The sequence below is a fragment of the Priapulus caudatus genome, unplaced genomic scaffold (genome assembly GCF_000485595.1).
Source record: "Priapulus caudatus unplaced genomic scaffold, Priapulus_caudatus-5.0.1 Scaffold607, whole genome shotgun sequence".
NCBI lineage: Eukaryota > Metazoa > Priapulida > Priapulimorpha > Priapulimorphida > Priapulidae > Priapulus > Priapulus caudatus.
Window position 1 is genome coordinate 34646 of NW_014577668.1, and position 10670 is coordinate 45315.

Here is a 10670-nt window from a genome sequence, read left to right on the forward strand (position 1 = left end):
GGGTGAGACATGGCGAGATGGTGTGAGATGGGGCGAGATGGGGTGAGACATGGCGAGATGGTGTGAGATGGGATGAGACATGGCGAGATGGTGTGAGATGGGGCGAGATGGGGTGAGATGGGGCGAGATGGGATGAGACATGGCGAGATGGTGTGAGATGGTGTGAGATTGTGTGAGATGGGGCGAGATGGGGTGAGACATGGCGAGATGGTGAGACATGGCGAGATGTGGAGAGATGGGGTGAGACATGGTGAGACATGGCGAGATGGTGTGAGATGGTGTGAGATGGGGTGAGACGTGGTGAGACATGGCGAGACATGGCGAGATGGTGTGAGACATGGCAAGATGGTGAGACACGATAGTACTCAATAATGAGATAGATTGATAGTACACTCAACCATGCGATACACTAATCGTGTATTCGATCATGTGTTCGAATGATCGTGCATTTAGCCTTTATCTCAATTGCTCGCACAAACCTGATTGATAACTCTGTCGGCAGCGCCACCACCATCTCCCACGTTGCCTCCGCGAGACTTTGCTATCGAGTCCAGCTCATCGAAGAAGAGAACACAGGGAGCAGCAGAACGTGCCTGTAGCAACAAGCAGGAGACACTGATGCAAGAACTCATCGTTACCACGGTGACGAAGTCCCGTCACTCTGTCCCCGGCCGACAGCGTTAACCGTGGCATCGCCCGAGTCGCAGTTAACGGTCCGAATTCACATTTTATTCCATCTCCTTCATTGCCAAGTACTAGCAAATATCGCTTTCAAGTTGAACTAAAAAATAAATGGAAACCTCAATCGCCTTCCATCTCATTTAAAGGAATTAATCAGAGCAGCGTGGAGATGATCGATGTATTCTAGGGGGAGGATGTGCATTCTAACAGAGATGTGACTGACCTTGTCGAACACGTCTCTAACGTTGGCTTCAGATTCGCCGAACCACATCGTGAGTAGCTCCGGACCCTTGATGGAGATGAAGTTCGCCTGACACTCGTTAGCGATGGCCTTTGCAAGCAGAGTCTTACCTGCAACACAACACAACACACACACTCTCATACACACATACGTCAGCACCATGTAGGAGCGGTGTACACAGACAATTCAGAATGCTCAGCAATAGACCATCTTTACCATAGCACTGCCAGCAAATGCACGCGCTTGCACCTTCTACATGCCATGGCTGACTCTCTAGTATTCCTCCTTGCCCTTTCCATAAATGACAAGTTACGTCCTTCTCCTTGCCTCACACAGACGACCTCGATAACAAGACAGTAGCCTCGATGAACCTTCTTCGACAAAAGCGTTAACGTTGGCGCCGCTCCAGGACTTCTGACAGGCCCCATGGACACACTACTCTACCAGGGTTTCTTATACATAGGAGGCACAGTGGTGCACCGCCGTTGTCAAATTTAACATCGCAGTGTTGTGAAAATGTTCCTGTATTTACTGATGAGTATATCCTGTATCTATATACCTATAAGTATATCAATACATCGGATCCTGTATTTGAATCCATCATGCAGTTTTTTTTCCCCAAACTGGCCATTACCTCCTTTGTCTAATTTTCCCTCAGAAGACACCCTGCCCTACCCCCAACAACATTAGAGAGCACCCTCGCAGGCACGTGGCGCATCTGCGCGTCGCACTCACCGCATCCTGGCGGTCCGTAGAACAGCACGCCGCGCGACGGCGTCATGCCAAACTTGAGGAACTTCTCCGGGTGTTCGACGGGATACTGCAGACACACACAAGGCATGCGGTTATAACACCCAACACGACCGACCGCTCAGAACACAAGTACGCGAGCGTGCGCGGGAAACTGAGGCACGAGTTCACATCATGCACAATCGTTTTACTCTCCAATACATTTGTTTTTACACAATCCAATTGGTTTTTACTGTCAAATACATTTGTTGTTCAATTGGTTTTACTGTCAAATACATTTGTTGTCCAATTGGTTTTACTGTCAAATACATTTGTTGTTCAATTGGTTTTACTGTCAAATACATTTGTTGTCCAATTGGTTTTACTGTCAAACACATTTGTTGTCCAATTGGTTTTACTGTCAAATACATTTGTTGTCCAATTGGTTTTACTGTCAAACACATTTGTTGTCCAATTGGTTTTACTGTCAAACACATTTGTTGTCCAATTGGTTTTACTGTCAAATACATTTGTTGCCCAACTGTTTTTATTATCAAATTAATCCATCACACATTTCCCTGCCCACACACAGTCCATCATACATTGTCCTCCCCACACACTTTTCTCCCCACACACAGACCACCCACCACCCACTCTCCTCCCCACCCATCCACCCATTCAACCATGTTTTCGCGACCGCGGCCATGACGACCTAGCCGCGTCTTCCTCACCTGCACGAGCTCCTGTAGCTCCTTCTTCACGTTCGCCAGTCCACCGATGTCCTCCCACGTCACGTTCGGCACCTCGACGACCGTCTCTCTCAGTGCGCTCGGACTACTCTTACTCATCGCAAACTACAAGCATAAACCTCACGCCGTCACATGGTGCGGAACTAACGCGAGTCCGGAGTCAAATACTCCCCCGATTTACTGTCGGACTCCCTGATTTGACATAGGCAGGAGTCCGTGTGACTCCCTGAAAACTCTGCTATACTAACTGGTTCGTTCCAGAGCACGGCCTCGCGGAATTGCCGTATTTTTTCAGCAAATGTCCAAAGACAATTTCGCAGACGTGCAACCGCATGAATCTTCAAAATAAGCACACGCCTTATTGTTAATATCTTTAGTTTTGAACTTCAGATTGCGGACGCCCTCATTTTGCTGCGACATCACATTACGCATACGTTAGAGCTGCACAACATTGCCGTGCACACAGTGAACTAGTTCCGTGCAGTACTTTAGGCATTATTAGAGTGCAGTACACTACAGTGTGCAGCGTGATTTAATTATGAGTGTAGTTACTGCTACTGCCGTAACGGCGCTGGCGACTTACCCTGAAGTTCTCCATGGTGACGGCTAGAGAGTTGAGGACCTCTGCATCAATAGTGTCGTCCTCTAGATCAATGAGATCCATCTTTTCACGGATCTGCTGCAACGCCGCCTCACTGCACAGCGCCGCCAGATCGGCCCCCACGTGTCCGTGCGACTCTGCTGCCACCTACGATCGAAAAAAAGAACTAAAATCCGCTGCTTTTGATTTCACGACAATACTGTATTAAGATAATGATACTTTGTGGCTTATATGATGAGTAAATATTGCACCCAAATTTAGGTGACAATTTGAATATAAGTTTGGCTGCATCACCATTGCCAGACCTGTATATCCTTACCATAAAAAGGTTGCAAGCTTGTTTTAACCAATTAAATTCCCTGCAATTGATAAACCTTTCTTACTATCAGTATTGGTTAGAATATACTGGTCATTATTCTGCTGAGGTATTTGATATACCGTGTTGTAGCTAAAAAAAATTACGTAAAATAATATTTGTTACACCGACCTTAAGCATATATGATGCAAGGCTTACCTTAAGTATATATGTATTTTAATGCAAGGCAGTTTTTGGAGACATCTTTCAAAGGAAATAACGTGTGCTCTATGAGCCGTGAAATATCGTAGCTTGACTTTACGATGAATCAACGTAATTATTATTAACCCATGAACGAGTTTTTGAGACATCTAGTGGTCTTCGTCAAGCTGAACATAACTGCTTGCAGTTGTCACCAGATGGCAGAGAGTGGGAGACAAGAGACGGAAACGAATCTCGTAGGAGGTTGATACGAAGGGTGGTAACCGCTGTGCCAAACCGGAAGCTGCAACTATTCAGGTTGCCACGGCGACGCGGCACGCTCACCCGCTCGAGATCGACGTCATCTGCCAGCTTCATGTTCTTCGTGTGGATGCGGAGAATCTCCAGACGTCCCGTCGTGTCAGGAATGCCAATGTCAACCTCCCTGTCAAAGCGCCCTGCCACACACACACACACACAGTAGAGTCATACACACACTAACACACATCAGCAAATGAAGCATCCCTCCTACCAGACACAACACACCCCCCACCCTGGCCCCACCACACAACCAGCTTCTCACACGCGTCATACGCGCATGCATCCAGAAGATACATTGTTGCTACCAGCTGCTAGGAAAATGTGGAAAAAGCGCCTCTGCTACTTGTTGCCATAGCAACCCGAGAAAACGTTCTAATGCTATCGGTAGCCGCGACGACCCGGAAAACATTCCACTGCTACCGGTCGCCATGACAATCCGGAAGACATTCCACTGCTACCGGTCGCCATGACAATCTGAAAGACATTCCACTGCTACCGGTCGCCATGACAATCCGGAAGACATTCCACAGCTACCGGTTGCCATGACAACGGTTCACGTGGCTTACCGAACCTCCTGAGAGCGGGATCGATGCTGTTGGGTCGGTTCGTTGCCGCCATGACGATGACGTGAGCGCGCTGCTTGAGTCCGTCCATGAGCGTGAGCAGCTGTGATACGATGCGACGCTCCACCTCACCGTGCGTCTGCAACGACAACGACGACGATTAGCATGACCGTGCGAGTGAGAGAGCGACGTCAACATCTGCAGCTTTGGATCACGTAGACTTTACGTAACATTTCCGCGATTATTCGAGCGCACGTTTGGCGTGGTTCAGTGTCGTGATCTGTCTGCTGTGTTTGTCGTGTGGTGCACTGTATGGCGTGGTGCGGTGCGGTACGGTGCATGGCTTAGTTATCATGATGTGGTGTGATGTGGTGTGCAGTTAGCAGGGGTAGAAATTAACTTTTGAACACGGGAGTCCAACAAACTCCTTACTACCCTCAAAAAGAGGGAGTCCGCAGCAAAATGCAGGAGTCCGCAGTCTGAGGTTCAAAATTAAAGATATTAACAATAACGCATGTGCTTATTTTTAAGATTCATGCGGTTGCACGTCTGCCAAATTTTCTTTGGTCATTAGCTGAAAAATACGGTAATTCCGCGAGGCCGTGCTCTGGAACGAACTAGTTAGCATGGCAGAATTTTCAGGGAGTCACACGGACTCCTGCATATGTCAAATCAGGGAGTAAGTCCGACAGTAAATCAGGGAGTCCGACAGTAAATCAGGAAGTATTTGCCTCCAGACTCCCGTTAATTTCGCACCCTGGGTTAGTGTCGCGTCGTGGCACGATGCTGTGCGGTACGGTGCGTGGCTTAGTTGTCATGATGTGGTGTGATGTGGCGTGGGGTTAGTGTCATGACACAGCGTGGTGCGTTCGGCGACTCTCTTGGCGATGATCGGTACAGACCCGACGTTGCCATGGCGACTCACCTTCTCTCTCTTCGGTGCGATCGCATCCAGCTCATCGATGAAGATGATGGCCGGCGAGTTCTTCTCAGCTTCCTCAAACGCCTTCCTCAGGTTGCTCTCCGACTCTCCAGCAAGCTTGCTCATGATCTCCGGTCCTGCATATATGTCACCAGTGACCAGCGTTAGCTACACGCGACATGACCACGCCATGACTATGATAGCCACGGATTATCAGGGTTCTCCAAGCTTTTTCATTATAGCATGGCGGGGCTGCCTTTACGGTCCTAGTTTTAGCATTTTTTTAGCTAATTTTAGCATGGCAGCTGAGCTTTTTTAGCATGATATTTAGCGTGGCGGGTGCATTTTAGGATGGCGGGGCTCGACGATAGCCTGGCGGGCCGCCAGGCTATAAGTGCTCTTGGAGAACCCTGATTAGCGCCCTGCCACGTTACACCCACTACTGTACCAAATACCATCATATAATTCTATCGCTGCCACGCTCGTACGCACAGTCTCTACACAGTGTTAGACAGCTTAAGTGATGTACCAAATACCGTTACATAACAGCACTGCTGCCACACGCATGCACACAGTCCCCTACAACTGTTAGATGGCCTAAGCTTTGTACGATATACATTGTTACATACCACCACTGCTAGCACGCACACACACACACGCACACGCACACGCACACGCACACGCACACGCACACGCACACGCACACACACACAGTCCCCATACAGTGTTAAACAGCATAATCAATGCATGAGTTAGTGTCAGCTGTTAAGGGCGACAGTTATGTGGCACGCATGGGAACCGATGGCGCCACTGTGGCTCTAACGATTGACCCCGCGCGCCTACTCTACTATACCTCCGCTTACTACCTGACACAGGCACTTGAACCCTGCGCTGGCTACATCAGAGGTTTGCACACGCACGCATGTACGCACGCACACGCACAGACGCACACACACACACACGTACGCACACACGCACGCAAGCACACAGACATGCACATGCACACACACGCACGCACGCACGCACGCACGCACACACACACATGCACACCCGCAAACACGCACACACACGCACACGCACTATGACTAACATGCATGTTAGAACGTGCAACAACAGTGCAGCAGCGATGACAGTAACTGCCACTGCACATCATCGGGTGAAGATGGTTAGTATGAGAGGGTGGCTTCGTTAACTAACCCAATTCACATCTGTTACACAGGTCTGCTGCCTAGCATCTCATGCTACCAGGCCACAACAAATAACTTCCACTGAAAGCCACACCACGGCAGCACCGTCTCACTACTCCGCTCGCCCCTATCTCTACGTCAACACAACTAATCCGCCACTCCAAACACCACCGATCTAGTCACAGCAACAGCTAGTGGCATCAGCTACTAATACTACTACTAAATCTAGCCTGGTCGGATCCAAGCACAAGAAACCGCGGGCACTAGCTGCTGCCGGCAAGCGTTCGCCGTACCATTGATGAGGAAGAAGAAGGCACCAGTCTCGTTGGCAACCGCTCGTGCGATCAGAGTTTTACCAGATCCAGGCGGACCGAAGAGTAGAATGCCCCGTGGCGGCTGCAAATGAAAACAGTACCCTGGTTATCAGAGCTCACCGTTTCAGGACGGCGCGGACCTTCTCCGTCTCGCGCACGCTGCCCCGCCAGGCGGCAGCACGCACGCAAACAAATCGCATCGTCGTTAAAACGTCTCGCCTCCACGACGGAAGACAGACGAAGCATCGTCGTCGTTCGCTGCGATTGCCGCCTCGTAAATTACCGTGCTATGCTGCCACACATCGGGCGATGCTTGCAACCAGAGGGTACAAGGCTGCGGTCCTATTTCTCATGGTTAATGGAGTCAGCCCAGCCACATGACTGCCTGAAGGTGGGAGTAGGGAAGGGATTGTCCCTACCCTCCCTCAGACAGGCACCATGTCTCGCATAGATAGGTGGCGCCGGTAATCCCATCAGGCCCATAAGAATCTGGGTGTTGGCACTCCCTGGACAAGCTGCCACGCAGACACAGAGTCTGCGGTCACTGATGTGAGCACCGGCGCCCTCTATAGAGCAACATGGGAAACAAAGACAAAGCATTGATGAGAAAGAAGAACGCTCCAGTCTCGTTAGCTACCACACGTGAAACCAGCGTTTTCCCCGTTCCTGGCGGCCCGTACATTAATATGCCTCTCGGTGGCTGGAAGTAAACAAGTAAACAACACTCCGCTACAACTACGCACTACGCACAGAGAAACTGACAACAAGCTCTGCAGGTGTCCACCGCCACTAATGTTGTCACATCAACAGAGGATAGCGTGACACGCACGCTGCCACACCATCCATGACCCGGAAATGAACTCGATAACAGTACAATCTCTGTGTTAGCGCTATAACTAGAGCAACGTCACAGACACCGACAATGCCACCTGTAGGGTTCACACTGCACTAATGCCTGTACTGCACCCGTGATACAAAAATATTAATAACGTCCTCTGCAGAGCAGTGGTAGCAGAAAGAATACAAAACACAATATCTTGATCTGCAGAAGTTAGAACACAGTGGTAGCACAACGAATACTAAAAGCAATATCTAGGCATGAATTTACAAGGACGCACACTATACAAAGAAAAAACAACAACTTCACAAGCTAAAACTTCAAGCAAAAATCTTTCCCACATATTGCATTCGTGTCAGCAGCACTTAAATCCACAAGTCTAGGGTGACAGACTGTGTGGTAGTTATGAACTGCTAGGTTTGTCTGGCACCTGCTTGATGCTCAAGTGATCAATATTAGACACACTCAAGTAAACTAAGCGGTGCGCCTTGGTACCTACATCAGGTAGATATGAGCTAGATATATATATAAAGCGCTAACATGAAATAAGCGCCATTTTTCCCCAGCGGCCACTGGTTCAACCACCCATCTCATCGGTCCACTTCGCCTACTGTAGATAACAGCTGCTTGACTTTCTTATATATTCGTGTTATAATGCCCAAATTAATCTATGGTGTATAACCTTTTGCCGATGTCTCGATGCTTGATGTATATCAATACGGAGCACTCTAGAAATGTCAAAGACGTTCAGTAAGGGTAAATTTTGGTGCTGAATGTCATGGACACATTGGATTTGACCTCCGAGGTCATCTAAGCCGAAAAAAAACAGGGAAAAATAAAAAAATAGATTGGCCCCTGCAGCAGCATTAAATAAACGGGATTCACTTTGCACTGACTCGCATTACTGTACAATGCACCTTACATTGTGTTGGGGACAGTGTAGCTATAACATGAATATGTTACATTACCATTCTTGTCGTAACAACATCACTTGCACTGACTTATGCCCACAGAGTGTGCAAGACTATTTTCGAATAGTTAGATAGATAGATAGATAGATAAGAAGATAGATTAGATAGTAGCTAGATATTACAGATAATAGATATCGATAGATAGATAGATAGCTAGAATAGATAGCGAGAAGATTAATAGATAGATAGATAGATAGATAAATGGATGGATGGATGGATAGATAGATAGATAGATATATTTTGGGGTATTTTTCTTTCAACCAAGTGGTCATTTTGGCTAATTTCATGGCCTGTATATACGATGAACAAACCTCAATAATAAATCTGATAATACAAGCAGTCAGCCATAGTTCACATCGTCTCGTACTACAATAAATGGCACAGCTCTCACACATATGAAACATAGACAATTTAGTTAGGTAAACGAAATTTCACGATGGGCCACAGTGTGATGGGCGTGTAGACATATAAAAATAGCTGCACATGTACAAATGGCTCCTCACCTTGATGCCAATGGCTTTGAACAGCTGCGGATGCCGAAGCGGCAGCTCTACCATCTCCTTGATCTGGGCAAGCTGCTTCCTGCAGCCTCCGATGTCGTCGTAACCAACGGCATCCAGTGCTTCCTCCTCATCCTGAAACCCAGACAACGTACAGACAATCAGACGCGTGCATCGAGCGTGGCGGCACCACCACGTCCCGGTATCACACACCGCCATTAATGTTATGTCACTCGCTAATATACAAAGTGGCGATCACACCTGCACGCTCAGACTACCCATAGCACAGCCGTGTGTGTATCAAGCATAGAGGCTTCAACAAAGCCACTATATATTGGTGGCAATGAGATTGTAGGAGCAGGTGATTGTTGATTAACTATATAAGATCTATTGGTGGTCGGATAACGAAAGATGGCGGGTAACATGGAAATGGGGTGGGATGAAACAAATTGCAGATTAAAGGGAATTACTGTATAATTATGAAATCTGGCTTAATAATCATGCTACAGTATAATAACTACTTCAGTTCCAGAACTATTGTTTAATAGTAGTTGTTTAATAAACATTTGTGAATGAAGAATGTTTCCCACATGTGCTTCACTTCCTCGTAGTAATCACAATGTACATAATAAACATAGTTACTAACAGACACGCAGCACCAGACTGGGGAAAATGCAATGCTGTCCAGTACACATATATACCATGCAGATTGACAATCTTGGACAAAAAGGAAACTCGAACAACGAAAGGCCAGATAATCGAGACTTCTGTAACTGTTGCAGTAATTTTGCCAAGGATCACTGTTACTCATAAAATCAGTACCCTCTTAGTTATACATCACAGGGACACACGTACACACACATATATATATAATCTTTACAATTATTCTGTGAAATTTACATGCGTTATATCTAAGTATGTGACGGGTTTATTGTATTGTTATTATAGTAGCACGTTTTCGAACACTGGATGCGTATCACTATTAGATAGTAATCATTTCTGAATAAGTCTATGTTTCTAACAGAACTTTGTCAGCAGCACTTAAATCCACAAGTCTAGGGTGACAAGACTGTGTGGTAGTTATGAACTGCTAGGTTTGTCTGGCACCTGCTTGATGCTCAAGTGGCTACAGTGACATCCACTTGAGCTGATTTAAGGTGCGTGTCGCTTACTGAGCAGCACAAGAGTGGTCAAAGTAGGGTGCTATGAATGTGTAAGCAACAGGTGTACATGGCACAGACCTAGCTGCTGACATATCAAAATGGACAGTGCCAGCCACAAAAACAGACCGAGCGTACGAGTGAAGCACATGACATGAATACCAGAGGATATAACGCACAGGTCGTTTTTTAGGGCAAGGCAGGTATTAGGCCTTCGGCTTAAACAGAAATTTATCAGGCACGACGCCAAGGTGGAGTGGCACAAAGGCAAACATCTTCAAAGCACGGTTCCTAACACCATTTGCCTCTTAACAATGCCTTTTATATGGAGTAAAAATTAAGATAGTTAATTAAGGTAATAATAACAAAAACAATAAGATAAGATAATTAATACATG

The 10670-nt window shown here is 47.1% G+C and overlaps 1 protein-coding gene across 1 annotated transcript in view; it reads right to left on the reverse strand.

Moving 5' to 3' along the window:
* Nucleotides 1–10670, reverse strand: part of LOC106812087 (transitional endoplasmic reticulum ATPase) — a 20526-nt gene that overhangs the window by 5243 nt on the left and 4613 nt on the right. The window contains exons 6-15 of the mRNA XM_014815855.1: nucleotides 9117–9248; nucleotides 6784–6886; nucleotides 5307–5440; nucleotides 4385–4520; nucleotides 3843–3955; nucleotides 2984–3148; nucleotides 2383–2505; nucleotides 1658–1742; nucleotides 905–1032; nucleotides 480–593 (exon numbers count right to left, since the gene is read on the reverse strand). Coding sequence (XP_014671341.1) covers nucleotides 480–593; nucleotides 905–1032; nucleotides 1658–1742; nucleotides 2383–2505; nucleotides 2984–3148; nucleotides 3843–3955; nucleotides 4385–4520; nucleotides 5307–5440; nucleotides 6784–6886; nucleotides 9117–9248 — 1233 coding nt within the window. The remainder of the gene's footprint in view (nucleotides 1–479; nucleotides 594–904; nucleotides 1033–1657; nucleotides 1743–2382; nucleotides 2506–2983; nucleotides 3149–3842; nucleotides 3956–4384; nucleotides 4521–5306; nucleotides 5441–6783; nucleotides 6887–9116; nucleotides 9249–10670) is intronic.